Source organism: Labrus mixtus, chromosome 2 (assembly GCF_963584025.1).
Source record: "Labrus mixtus chromosome 2, fLabMix1.1, whole genome shotgun sequence".
NCBI lineage: Eukaryota > Metazoa > Chordata > Actinopteri > Labriformes > Labridae > Labrus > Labrus mixtus.
Genome location: NC_083613.1, coordinates 18,773,105 through 18,787,769, shown reverse-complemented (window position 1 = coordinate 18,787,769; position 14,665 = coordinate 18,773,105). Strand labels below are relative to the sequence as shown.

At 38.8% G+C, this 14,665-nt stretch overlaps 1 protein-coding gene across 2 annotated transcripts; it reads right to left on the bottom strand.

The window, feature by feature from the left end:
• Positions 1-1,560: 1,560 nt before the first annotated feature.
• On the bottom strand, positions 1,561-10,580 carry LOC132987388 (dnaJ homolog subfamily A member 3, mitochondrial-like). 2 transcript variants are annotated; one of them, XM_061054418.1, is made up of 12 exons: positions 10,340-10,579; positions 8,084-8,220; positions 7,843-7,926; positions 7,474-7,683; positions 7,138-7,290; positions 5,885-6,032; positions 5,666-5,730; positions 5,439-5,567; positions 4,938-5,053; positions 3,905-3,999; positions 3,641-3,780; positions 1,561-2,286 (listed from the first exon to the last, which is right to left on the bottom strand). In XM_061054418.1, exons 1-11 carry the CDS (start codon positions 10,542-10,544, stop codon positions 3,656-3,658), a joined length of 1,467 nt encoding a protein of 488 aa, XP_060910401.1. In that variant the 5' UTR covers positions 10,545-10,579; the 3' UTR covers positions 1,561-2,286; positions 3,641-3,655. The 2 variants fall into 2 exon arrangements, with proteins under 2 accessions (XP_060910401.1, XP_060910410.1); XM_061054427.1 differs by lacking the exon at positions 3,641-3,780 and having other exon boundaries at positions 10,340-10,580.
• Positions 10,581-14,665: the final 4,085 nt, after the last annotated feature.

Here is a 14,665-nt window from a genome sequence, read left to right as displayed (position 1 = left end):
CACTGGCTGAGAGCGGGAGTGTGTGATGAGTTTGTCCGCCTTTGAGAGCTCCTAGGGCGGATAGAAGTGTGTGGAAGGCGGCCTCTGGCTGTGGAGGTGAAGACCGGGAGTGTGTGATGAGTTTGTACTGTTGATCTCTGTCAGCAGACTGAGGAGGACGTTGAGAACCTGCATAAAATGTCACTTCCTGGAGCTTTCGCGGAAAATACGACCCGGGGAAACTTTTTTATACAGGCAACACAGATAGACAGTGAACATCTACTTTTACACATCAGTTAACAGTTCGCTTATTAATGGGCGATAAAAAACTATTTATACATGTGAAAAGTTACATATAGCCTCTTTAATTAAAGAAATGACACTGATAATGTCTTACAAAAATACATTTAAATTTTATATTTTGAAATCAAAGGATTTTAAACCCCAGGAAGAATAGATGATGTTTTATGGTGGTGCTAATGGGGATCCTAATAAAGAGAGAAAGTAAGAAACATAGATGGCTTCTTTAATGCATCTTTCAAATCAGAGTTCTTAACTTTACCGTCTTCAGAGGAAAGTGCCCTGTCCTTCAGATTTGAGGACAGCTGAGTCCTAACCTGCAGGAGCTGGCTCTCCAAATGCTGCGGGCCATGTATTGATAAGTGGTTGTTTGGTTTCTCCAATATATAAATCTCTGCAATCCTCATGGCTTTGTTTCATTCTCAGGGTTTTTTCCTTGGGGTGGAAACGCTTCTATCTCAAGATGTTGGATGATTTGAAGTGAACCGGAACGTTGTGCTTGTGAAAAATCCTCGAGTTTCTGATATACTCTAGACAAGTATGAAAAACGGCACTGTGATGTTTGTTGTCGTCTTCCTCCCTGGTGGTGGTGCTGTGTTTCTTGGAGGTCTTGATGAAGGTCTAGTTGGGGGTAGACTCACATCTGAAGTGCTTCTCAGAGATGTTTCTGTTCCTAATTCATGTTCTTATTTTCCTTTGCTCCTATAGCCCATAGTGATCATTAGCATACTGATGATCCACAGAGGCTTATGTTTTTAGCTCTGCCTACCAGTTAGTTTAGAACTGAAGGAACCTTTTGGAGGAACGTGAAATGTCTTCAAGACCTTAAACCGAGTTAACTTGTTTTTTTGGATCAAGATTCAAATTTCCATGACCTGGATATGGATGACTGAGAACATACACAGACATACCACAGAGATATATTCAAATACACAGCCACTGGCCTGTCTTATAAGTAACTGTGACTTCATATGTAATTATAACTTTCCCGTGGGAGGCTCCTCAGCTTCTGTTTGTGAAGACTGACCACACCGAGTCCAAGCAAAGCTGGAAAACCCCAATCTAAAGAGGAATGATCCAGATGATTTTCACCACATCTTCTGCTCAGCGTGAGTGTCAAAGGAAGTCCAGAAGTAGCACACTATTGACCAACACCGCCATCTACTGTTGACTTTTAGTATTGCAACCAAAATGTTAAACTTTTAAGAACCTGAAGTCTGAAATGAATAAATAAAAGTAAAGAGATTGTATAAAAATTGTATTCAATGGTATTTAAGTAAATATTCATTCCTTTTCAACATTTTATTGCCACTCATACATAAATCATACCAACTACAACCAAGTCAGACTGAGACGTTCACAAATCTCTCTTCACTTCATACTTTATTTCATCATTAAATATTTAACAACCTCCTGATAGACTTTATGGGCCAGGATGTTTAGTGAATTTAAAATCCACAATTCTATGTGTCCTTTGTTTTTTTGTTACCAAGCTGTGCTGTGGTACACAACAGCATGTGCTGGTTTTATAAGAATTGTTTGTGTTAAAAAGGTTTAAGTGCTTAAAAAGCCTCATGAAATATCGGTGGAGAAATTAGAGCCATCCGAGATCAGTGGCTGGTCATTTTCTCTTGTAGCTAAATTTATAATTTGACCTTTTTTGTCTGACTTAAACTGACTCACCTCACTTTCTTTTTTTAAACAGTTACTGTATGCAGAGCACTTTGTGACTCAGTGAGTGGTGCACTTTATTCCACAATAGCCCTCTGTAGTCGTCTTCTTGTTCCTCTTCCAGCAGTTCTTGAGTTTATCGGCTCAGCACCTGTCTGCGTTGACGGGCCTGTTTGCCAACCGCAGCTTCAACAATGTGCGACTGTGTCAACACAAATACCCCTCTGCCTCTCTGTTCCTCCTCCTCACTCAATCCTCAGCACCACAGGAGACAGCATGGAGTCCAAGACTGTGGATTTCTTCTCCTCCTTTACCACATTTAATCATGTTTTGCACCTGAATAGAGAAGAAAGCAACTTAAAAGGTTTGACATATAACTGAGGCATTTTCTTGTGCAGGGACCGGGTCATAGTAAAAGTTTAAAATAACTCAGGGTGTCTAAAGCCACTTGACTACTATCAATCATGACTTGGAGTACAGATTTAAAGAGTAGAGTTGAACTCCCTCAGGATTTGTTGTTTTCGGGTCTGTGTTCACATGGATGGGACAGTTCTTCATTCAGCTTGTTTATGTGTCGCTTAGAAGCTCAAACATGTTTCATATATGTTTTTTTCTTCAAGTGAACCCCTCCCTCTCCAATCGTTACCGCTGTAAATACGTGGTTGAAGAGAGATGAGCCCACCAACTCAGGGAAGCTATGTGTAGAGGCATTATACCGGAGTGTCATTGCAAGAGTGCAACTGAAGAAGAACCAACAGACTTTCAAAACAGAAGAATAGACTTTATATGGCCTAAAAAGACAAACGTATCCCAAGTGAATCAACTTTGAGGTGCATAACATTGCTTTAAAATGGATCATATGATTGTTTATAAGCACTCGTCTGCTGCTGTCACTGCCTTACAGGACCCTGCTGGTGCAACAGGATGGGAGAGGTGGGGAAGTGTGGAGAGAGAAGGGTAGGAGAAACAGAGGGATAAAGGTGCTTCTTGTATTGATCTGAAAATCTGCTCTAAAGTCACTTTTAACAGCTTTAGGCCATTTTGTGTCCTTACATATTTTCTCAGAAATGCTGTCTCAAAATGCTTCCCTTAAGTATCAAAGAGCACAATTTATGATAGAGAAACATCAATTACTGTTATTAAAATATATAATGTATGTCTTACATCACGTCTTATTAAACTTACTTCACTCTCTAACATCTGAACCTGGCTTATAAGAAGTCAACATAAGACATCTTCTATAGAATGCAACTCCATACATTATTTGATCCACCAAAAACCAAGTGACTATATGATAATGGATGGTTATTTCTGTCATTTTTCATGCAGGAATATAAAACTTTAGCTCTTAAGATGCTTAAATGTTTAGATTCTCTGCTTTTTCTCACTCATGACAATAAAGAGGAATTTTCGGGCAAAAAAAGCTTTTTCAGGACATGTCTTTGAGCTTTCAAAAATATTGTCAAGCTATTTCACAATGTATATAAAATGTTTAGACAAAAACTGAAACAGTATATAGAACATGACCTGAAAGATCCTGAATGGTTGCCATCAGGCTACAAGGATCAAAATCAGCATCTGTTGGTGTTCAATCTGCTTTCAAACAATCTGGCTTTAGATGCATGAACAGGGATGGTTGTTACCATTTTGCTGAATGTAATGCGTGTCTGTGACAGTTTGAAGCTCCCACCTGTTTATCAGAGTGTCAGCTTAACAGTTTCTTTAGTTTGGAGAAAAAGCCTCCCTCCTCTTGCTGCTGTTTCTGCGTTTCTTGTTCCTCCTCTGAGCTGGTCGCCTTTGCACCAGAACCTGCTGTGCTGCTGCCCCCTCCTGGACACAAAGATACTCTACATGAACTTCTAATACCATGCACCACTATATGTATTTATGTGTGTCTTTACACTAGTGTGGAGCGATGTTTTTGACTGAATGGTGCTGTTAAAAGAACCCTAACCTGGAGAAGGAGTGACACCATTGACCGTCCCCTGAACTTCCATCTCCTCTTCAGCGTAACTGAGCAGCAGAGAGCGCTGCTTATGAGTCAACTTCCTGCAGGAACAAGACAACAAAAACACAATAAATTATCAAAAAATGTGATAAATGTTAACAATTCATAGTGCAAGGAGGTCATAAGAATCAGTAATAAATGTATTGCAGAGAGGATTTTGACGCAAAAGGGATTGTGTAATACACAAATATTGTGTAATATTTATACTTCACATGCATTTATCATAGAATTAAGCATTCATGTTAAATTGAGAAATTGTACAGTTTAAATTTTAAAAAAAGATCACTTTGTCTTCTCTTACACCGTCAAGACATTTTTGAGTGTATATTTGAGTCTACAATGAATAAGGAATAGTTTCATTTTTAATATTACGACTGACTTACTATCATGATTTGCATTACTAAGTAGAATCTATAGACTGTATATATACACATGGACATGGTCTCAGTGACGTCACCCATGGGTTTCTGAAGCAGACTTTTGAAGCCAATCGATGGAAGTTATTGAAAATGATGTCTCAAAGTAACTTCCTGTCAAACTAGCAACAGGCAAAGAGGTGGAGCCGAGGAGGTCCTTAAGCCTCCTGACAAACAGCTACAAAAAGCCCACCTGTCTGTCGGATCAGCTATGCTCCCAATTATGCTTAACTCTTACCCTTCATAAAATAAAAATGTATCACAAAGATTCAGCCCCTGTACAGTGTGTGACACTAGACATTTTTTTGAACCAGGCTGTAAACATGTTAATTTCTGCTGTCAAAATGAACACTTTTAAAAGGGGTGTGAACGGGACTTCTGAGGCTTTTGGAGCCAGCCTCAAGTGGACACTATGGGTACTGCAGTTTTGAGGACTTCTGCATTGACTTCTTTTTTCAACAATTGAGGTTTCCACGTGGTAGAATCTTGACATAAATCCAGGAGAGCAAGGCTAAATAGGTTTTTTGACATGTGATTGAAAAGTTTCTGTTCGTTTCTCTTACTTTGGCACTTTGATCTTGATGTGAACGTAGTGATCTCCATAGCTGTAGGTGTTCATCCTCCGAATGCCTTTCCCGTGCAGCCGGATCACCTGATCAGGTTGACAACTGGGAGGAATCTGAAAACATGCGTGACATTTAAACAGAGAGCAGACAACTGAAATGTTTCTCTTCTGAATCTCTGTGTATGAAAATGGGTTTTGAGACCAACAAATGTCTGGTAGACATATCTAGAAAAAAGATAAATAAGCACCAGGACTTTTAAAAGGACAGCATTTGATTAAAAGTTATTTTGTAAGTTAATTTTATGAATATTGACATATTACAAAATTAAAGCCAGAGACAAGCACCTTATATGGTGTAGGCATGGCACACTCACTTTTCTCCCAGAAAAGAAGTCAGTGTATTCTTAGTATGAGACATATTAACATCAAAATTCTGAGGATAGAAAGAAACCAGCATTATAGCCATGCTGTATACTATGCAGCCATCGTTCTCACTCACCACTATACTAATGGTTTCGTGGAGGCCCTGTGATGTGGCTGTGCCCCCCAGGATGGCCTGAGCTATAGAGATCAACACGTCTGAATGGATGTCCACTCCATTACGTCTGAATACTGGACTTCTATGCACCTGTATGGAGATATTCAAATGTAACACATCAAAATCCACTTCATCACAATTGTATTGCTATAATGTATTAAGTCCTTGAATATTTCTACAAAACTCACCCTGAATGTAATAAGGATTTCTTTATTGCCTACTGACATGCGCACAGTCTGACCATTTTCCACTCCTACAAAAAAATGTCAACGATTACATTTCTTAAGATTTGTCATTATATAAGATTTCTATTTCCAATTTAAAACAGGTTGAATATAAATCTGGATCTCTGAAAAAGCTTTTTTTTTATATGTGATATATGTCTTGACTTCAGAGTGGAGACCTACCTGCAGGTACAGGTACATTGACCGTCTGCCTCTTCTTCATCTGGCCTGAACCTCTGCACAGCGCGCAGGGTGTGGTTATGATCGATCCTTTCCCCCCACAGCGTCTGCAGGTCGTACGCATCATGAAAGGACCCGTGTTGACTGACTCCTGCAGGGGTGAGACAGAGAGTATGTCATATCCATACAGCTACAGCTGAATAACAAATAGAGGTGCATCTATAAACCAGAAGGTAACTATAATCAGCTGATTTTCAGCCTGTTCAGCCATTAAATCTGTTACCCGTCGGTCCCCTCAAATTTAGCCGACTTTGTGTTCACATAAATGAGCCATGCACCACGGGTCATGAACTTTACACAAAGTTGTTAATGCTGCAAATTAGAGCCTGACGATTAATCGGCCAACCAATAATATCGGCCGATATTAGCGTATCCAGTGACTATCTGTGTAATCATCTTAATAACTGGTGAAATGCGATGCAATGCTGTGGAAACAATATAAATACATCACACGACCTTTCAGACTTACTTTCATCTACTACTGCACGCTGAGCTAAACCAGAGTAGGTGAACATGATTTACTCATGTGACGTAATATGACGTGTTGTTGGGAGGGATAAAAGGGTTTTTTGCAGATTTAATGAAATGAGACACTTTTTTCTCTAAAAAAAAAAAAAAAAAAAAAATTCAACCTGCAAGTTACTCTTCATCAGTCAGTGGTTTGTTGTTAAAATGTTAAATCGACTTTCCAGAAAAGTTACAACAAGTAGAGGTTTAGCTGTAAAATTATAGTTCTTTAAAGGAAAAAAATTCAGAATCTGCCAAAATCAGAATCGGCTGGTAAGACCTTAAAGGTGCACTATGGAGATTTGGAAGTGAAATTTGAAAAGTTGGAGAAGTGAAACAATTTGATGCTACATTTTCTAAACTGAATACACAAACTTGACTGAAAGAAAAGAATGGGTCCCTGAACACTGTTTAGAGCTGAAAAGCTACCAGGAGAGTTACAGTTTCACTGTTGCGGTCCCCCCCACCATAACTTCTCGCATAGCATTTTATCTTCAGACAGAGTTCCAGGGACCAAATTTTCCTCTGAGGACAGATCTGTACACTTCTTCAACTTTCACATTTGGAAATAATGGAATCAGACAAAGAAATTGCAAAAATATGAATATATGACATATTTATGTATTAATAGCCTAACAAGTTAAAGTGTCCTGCTAACAGCCATTGTCACCTGCTGGTCTGCCACTCACCATGCCTGTGCCGTTACAATAGTGACAATGAGACACCTTGGTGCCCGGCTCGCTGCCCTTTCCACCACACCTCGGGCAGTTGTCATCAATGTTAATATTCAGTTCCTTATTCGAACCCTTTGCAGCCTCTGCAAACGTAAGCTCCATCACATACTGTGGAAAGACAGAAGAAATATATACATTTGATTACAATTTATAACCTGTTAAACTGAAAGCAAGATTCCTAACTTCATTATCATGAAGTTTTAATCGCTGAATTTAAAAAAGAACGTTTAACATTGAATACAGGTCAATATCAAAACATGTTAGGGTTTGGTTTGTAGGTGGAGATCTGACCTCGGGTCTTTGCTCGAACATGTTGTGAATGTCTCCGAAGCCCATTCCTCCAGAAAACTCTCCAAAGATCTTCCTGAAGAGCTCCTCGGGGTCTATACTGCTGCCCCCGGCTCTGTAGTACTGCTGCTGGCTTTGTCCAGCTCGGCTTGGGTCGAAGCCTGCTGCTCCGTACGTGTCATACTGCTTCCTCTTCACCTCGTCACTCAGAACCTTCACAGAAAAACAAAAGAGCAGGGACATTTAGGAATTACTATTCAAGTTTGAGTAACAATTAAGTGCTGCTTCTAATAAAATAGTAACTCTTTCACAGCTTTATGTCTGTGAATAGAGACGTTCATTATTTTTAACACATGTGTAATTGTTGTGTACCTCATAGGCTTCAGCCAGTTTAGCAAACTTCTCTTTGGCGTCTGGGTCATCTGGGCTTGTGTCTGGGTGATACTTTTTTGCTAACTAGAGAGACAACAAGTAGGAAGAAAAATGAAGATAGAGAAGAACATTGGATGTAAAGCTCTTTAAAAAAAAGTAGCATCACAACATTTATGGTGTTGAAATATTGCAACACAGCAGACATTTTCATGCAGCGTAACACAGGAAGAGTAACTCTGACCTGGTAATAAGCCTTTTTGATGTCTTTCTGTGTGGCAGTTCGGGAGACACCCAAGACTCCATAGAAGTCGTCCTTGTTTGACAAATAGCTGCTGGTGTGAAAAGAGTGACTGGTAATGCAACAGGGACATCTCAAGCCTGTAGAGAAAAGGATCCAAAGAGGACTTTATAACCCAGAGTGCAACGACTTTACAGATACTGATGAGATAACTGCACTGTCGAAAAAGTAGGTGGCAATTTTGTGAAGAGAAAAAGACATAATGAGGCAAGCTGTTTATCTTTTAATCAGCAAGGTCATAGATATCGTGTGTGTGTGTGTGTGTTCCTGATTTCTCTCTTGTCAGCTAGCTTACTGTTCGCACTTAATGAACTAATACACTGAAAAAGTTCTCCAGAGTGTATTCACATCACAACAGTTCCAATAACTCAAACATTTGTACTTCACCACAGTAAGAGTTGCTTGAGGACTTTTTAGCTGGCCATGAAAAAGACTTAAATTAATACTGATGTCTTTTTATGAGCCACAGAAGCAAACAAGACAATCAGTCAATGGACTGACTATTTCTCTATAGTACATCTAAATGCATGAAACTGCTGCTGCAGGTCAGTGTCAGACAGTGTTTAACTGCATGCTGCCAAAACGGCCTTTTTCTTTCTTTCAAATTTTCCATGGCAAGGATTCTTGATGATTGATATATTTGACTGTTAAAGGAAAACAGGATGAGACTTTTTGTTGAAAAACACAACCGGCACATGTACAGGACCAAACCAGCAAAGATAAATTAGTAACTGTTTTGTACACGGGGGTTGACAAAATCGAATCAAACAAAAACTTCCTCTCAGTAGTTTTGAATACTTGTCAATTTTACAGAGACATCCTTGAAGAACATGTTGGTTTTTTTAAAAAGCACACGTACCAAGTATCAAGGATTGTGAACAATGTCTCAGTTATTCATTATTAGATCAGTAAAAGCAAAGCTCATGAGGTTTTCAACATCACATGGTTCTATTTGTTCACAAGTTAATTATCTTCCTTCATAATAAAAACAGTTAGTTGCTCGACAACCCAGAAAGTGTACTGATGTATGACTGTGGACACGGCCTGTTATAAGATCATTGTTTGCAGCCCTTACAACATGTGCTTGTCAATCAAACAGTTGACTTAAGTACATTTCAGAATCAGAATCAGATTTTATGCTTACACACAAGAAATGTAACTTCGGTGAACTGTGCTCTCTTATGTACAAAAGGTACAACATTAAATATCAACAATAAACACAAAAAAGCAAAGTCTAAGATGTACAAGACTAAATCACAATAGTGCAGTGGTGAGTAGTGCAAAAGATTCTGAAGTAAACATGATGAGGTAGAGTTTTACAATATTTACATTGAAAGTGTGCGTAGCTTGATAATATAAATGAAATAATATATACGTGTATGTACTGTAGTGGCAATCTAACAACAAAAAGTGCCACTGGAGGGAATTGTAAGTCATTTCCAACTCATGGTGGGTAAAAAAAAGGGAATGTCCGCCGTTAATTATGTTTGCAGTATTTATTTATCAACAATATTAAAAAACACCAACAAAAAGAAGGGTGTAGGCCAATTCTGCATCAGACGAAACTAGCTCATAAACATAGATAAAGTCTAAACGCGCCGGACAACATCTTCACTTATGGTTGAAAAACTGTGTGGCTTCCACTAATTCCCTATCCCCATTCACCTGCGTCTCCCACTTTCTACCTACCTGTAATTACCAACTATGCCCAGGTGCGCAGGTGACGTTTGCAGCAGAAAACGTCCACACAACCAACCAACCACAACACACACAAACCACAACACACATGAAATTGGCGACAACATGTACATTCACATAGACAGCTCTGTTCTGTTGAGTTATTTCACAGGTCTGACACTGATTGTTTAGAGTTCATCAGAGTGACACAGTCTGTCTGTTTACTGTCCCAGCAGCAACATGGTTAAGAAACCAGATGATGCTGACACACAGAATATGTATGAACAAGGTGAGTGTCAGTGAACTTACTGATGTAATGACAGTAAACACTCATAAGAGAGTCATTACATCACACATGAAGCACATGAGGAGTAATGGTCTTTAACTTGATGTAGCGTCACACTCCAACGTAATACAATAAAAAGCCTTTACGACAGGTGTGTGATATCCATCAGAAACGTGACGGGACACCCCTGATATGAGAAACTTGTGGAGTGTTGTGCTATCTGTTAGCTTCCTCACCTGTCAGTCCTCTCAATGTCACCGACTTTCCGTGTGTCCAGGAGCTAAAGCCAAATGCTATCCCGCCCCGCTGCGTCTGCGGTAATGTTGCTGAACAAACTCCTGCAAAGCTGGCAGGGAAACTTGGAAAACCACTGTTACGATAAGCAGAAGAAACAGATGTTGATAGCCAGCGTGAGGAAAACCGGGCAACGGAGGACGCCATTTTTCGCGTCTTATTCTTCTTCTTCTTCTTCTGCTTCTTCTTCGTCTTCTTCTTTGAGGCTGTATTTCAGTATGCAAACAACGAATTGGTACATTTCCGCCACCAACTGGTATGGAGTGTGAATCAAAATATTTATTGTGTAATACTTTTCTGTAAAAATAAATAAATAATAATAATGATAATAAAAATATTCTTCTTCCTTCTCTTCTTCGTTTGATTTCCAAAGAGTTTGTTGTTCTTTTTTAACATCACAGGTTGCTTATTGGGCTGAGGAGGCCCTTTCTTACTGTACCTGCACCACTAGTGCACACAGATGCATGTGTACTATACTAGGTCAACCAAGTAGGTTTAAACTTAAGTATTTTAGGAACTATAATTATTGTCGGCCTATAGTTAAAGAAAAAAATTCTCACATTACGGCCTGTTTTAAATTTTAAAAAAGTGCCCTTTTCAATTCAGTACAATTAAAAGTTATTATATAACTCCTGGGGGGGAAACTGTGTTTTTCTAAATAATTTTGTTTATTTTGAACATGGTACTTTAAAAAAACAAATTAAGATTGTTTATTGAATAGATAGCTTACCATTGAAAAACGATTTTTACCAGTTTGAAATGAAGTGGCAGAAGTCAATATATATATATTAAGTAAATATATTAAGTTTAAGCTTTAAGTTGTATTAAACTGACACTTTATATTTAGGTTAAAATGTTTCGTCTACTTGCACTGTTGTTCATTTACTGCTCTGTGTGCCTTTGAATTGCCCCCCGGGGACAAATAAAGTTTTTTGAATTGAATTGAATTGAATATATTGTTTTATTTGCCTGTAAATGGAAAACAGAAGAAAATCAAGAAAATATAGTATAACTAACAGTGATGTAAAGGAAATACACAACAATATGAAACAGTGTCAACTGAACGCAACATTGTGACTGTGACTCATTTTGAAAACAGAGAAGTTAAATTCTCAATTCAGCTGTCAGAAAGGAGGCGACGTGTCGGAGTATTTTTTCATGGCGCAACACTTGCTGGTCACAGTCATCCAAAACAGTTTTGCTTTATTGTTTTAAAATTGTTTTTTTCTTTCTCAACCTTCATGAAATACAGATATAAACCTCTGTCGTTAGTCAGTTACACTTCAAGGTCCTTGGTTTTCATTAATGTTCTATCAAATGTATTGGAGAATGATTAGATTAAAATCAAAGTAGATTTAAAAGGCTTTTGCTCCATTATTTTTTCCCAAGACCTTTACTTATTCCCTGTTTAGACAGTAGATGGCGATATAGCGTTGTGATTGGGTGAAAATGCAGGTTCATTGAACCAGTTGACTAGGTCATGTTCTGGATCTGACTTGTATTTGTTAAGTACTAAGAGTGATGATAAGAATTATGAAAAATATAAAGGTTATTACAACAAGAATTACAAAATGTTCCAGTGACCTTCTGGTTCTCTGAGACTGAGCAGACAATAAACTGATGATGGGACATTGACATTAGTGGGTGAGGTTTCAAAGGTCACTCATGAAAGAGTCTTTACAGGCCCAAACAATGTGTCTCTGCATCTGTAAGGTGTCAAGACCAGGCTAGACATCATTATTTTTGAAGCATGCTGGTTTGAACATTTCTCTATGAAATGGCAGAAAAACCTTTTTCCCAGTCTCATTGGAATTCAGGATATGCCCAAATTAGTAAAAAAAATAAAAAATAAAAAAAATAAAACTGTACACCATAACTGCCTGATAATTCCTCTTATATTTAGCAGTCAACACTAAGTAAAGAGACTCTGCCATACGAGGACTGTGTGACAATCAAAGACTAAGGAGAAGATCAAAACTTGTCATGTCTCTTGTTCAGTCTGTTTTTTGGGGGGAAGACGTAAATGTTGAATGGATGTCAGTGTGTGACCTGATGAAAGAGAAGCTCCCGCTCTCTCTCTCTGTTTTCCCTCCTTCCTACCCGCCATCTCTTGCTCATTCCCAGCCATCTCCAAGGCGACCTTCAAAACAGCATCCCAGCTGTGTGCGTCGCAGAGGAATGTATTAACAGAGGAGGCAGACATTTGCCACTCAGCGATGTAAATCTAACTGAAAACTACATTATTTTACCATTCTTACAAAGGCTTGTATTCAACACAGACTAAATATTCAGATATGGTGTCTGAATATGAAAGTTTGCATTCACAGCTTTAGAATATTTTACCCCTTACATGTAACTGGTTCTTCTTCTCCGGTCGTTCTTTGCTTTCTTAATCCCTTAGGCTATGGAGATGAAGGGTCTGAGGTCAAGTCATCACATCAGTAGGAGGAGGGGCAAGGATGTCAATCTTCACTCATTTACTTAAACCCCTTTCTGTCCACCTCTTGACACACACTAAAACACAAAAAAACACCATGTTGTCCTAAAGTATTGGGTTTAGAGTAAGCAGCAACTTCTGTTGTTGAAAAGTGAAGCCAAATTGGAAGTGCAAAAACACAATCTCCAGGTTAGCTTCAAAAATTGATGGAATCCATGTTAAAGCCCATATTAAAATACACATTTTATGTCAAATGCCAATGACTTGTTAAGTTGTGAGATGGCTAATGAATTATTATTATTGGGAGTAGTTTTCTGTACAAACTTGTGTTCCATGTTACATCTTTATTGTTTGGCCATGTATTCTAATGACCCTCTACCCGAACGTTGTCAAACCTGAGCAAAGTAAAACAAATTCCGGAATGCTAACGTTCCCTGTAGCCCCCCTCAATCACTCACACTCCTACTTAATGTTATGACTTAAAGAGATTGGATTTATTTGATTGGCCCCCTGTGATGTCCCATCATCTGCTTGGCTGAAAATGTCATGACATAAATAAATACAGGATACGCAGACAGAGAGAATTCTTGAAGCTATTTCGTAGCCAGATGATCACATAATAAATGATCTCAGAGCCAGAATGTCTCAAATTCATGTTTCAGAAACATACAGCTGCTGATATCAGAGCGTCTATCAGCAGAGAGAACAAGCAGACGTCAAACCATGCCCAGGATGACACTCCACACTCCTCTCTGTTGTGGAGATGTAGCAGCTGTTATGGTTACAGTCTGTGCTTCTGAATTACTAAATGGTCTCACAGTATCTCTGTCTCCGTGTGTGCAATACACACGGCTGGCTGCAAACGATCTACAGAGTCTTTTAGAGTACACATCTGATGAAAATGACCTGTTCTGTAAGCAGTGCTGCAGAGTGAAACAGCAAACCATTCAACAGAATTAACTCATCGATATTCAAATGCTATCTTAGCTTTTGATCTTAAACAAAAAGCAAAAACATTTTAGCACTTTTAAAATCTCAGTGTCTTCATTCATGATGTTGTCACAGTCATTGCAGTGAGATATTGTAAGATTTTTTTTAAACTATTGAATTCTCAGATAGCTAAGTGCTAAACTTGAAAGACTGAGAGGTAGCCTTTGCCAGTTCGTTGCATTCTGCAATGTCACCCAAAAATGCAACTTACAAACTTGTACTTGAAATGTATTAAGCAAATGTAGTATCATATGACCAGACAACCAGCAGAAATAGAACAATAGTAGCATTCAGGAAAACTACAAAGAGTACTAGATCAGTAATATTTCTTGCAAGACGTGGACAACTCTTCAGCCGGATAATACATGTTATTGGAGTATCTCTGAAGAGGTGAGTGGCACAGCCGTTAACACCGTTTGACAGATCTCCTTTTGTGGCTGCTCCAAGGAACACTGGTTTGTTTGTCTTGCCTTGATCTGAAGACAGCTTTCTTACTGTGTGGTGACGAGTTTCTAAATGTTTTTGACATTGTAATTCAACTCTTTAGCAAGGGATCAAGGATGTAAACAGGCATTTGGTAAGAACGGAGGGATTGTGAGACTTGATGGGACCTTGGAGTGTCCAACCTGGACAATGTTTTGACAGCAGCTGCAGGTGATCCAGAAGGGCCTAGTCAGACTGGAGCTGTAGTAATATGATGGATGTGATCTGAACCAATGAGCAGTACAGTAAGCTTTAGCAATAGATGGTAGAAAACCATCATCTTAAAGTGACTGGAATGTCTAGCAGGCAGCTTTTCAAGGAGATCATCCACATCCATGTCCTTCATCTTCCATTGTGC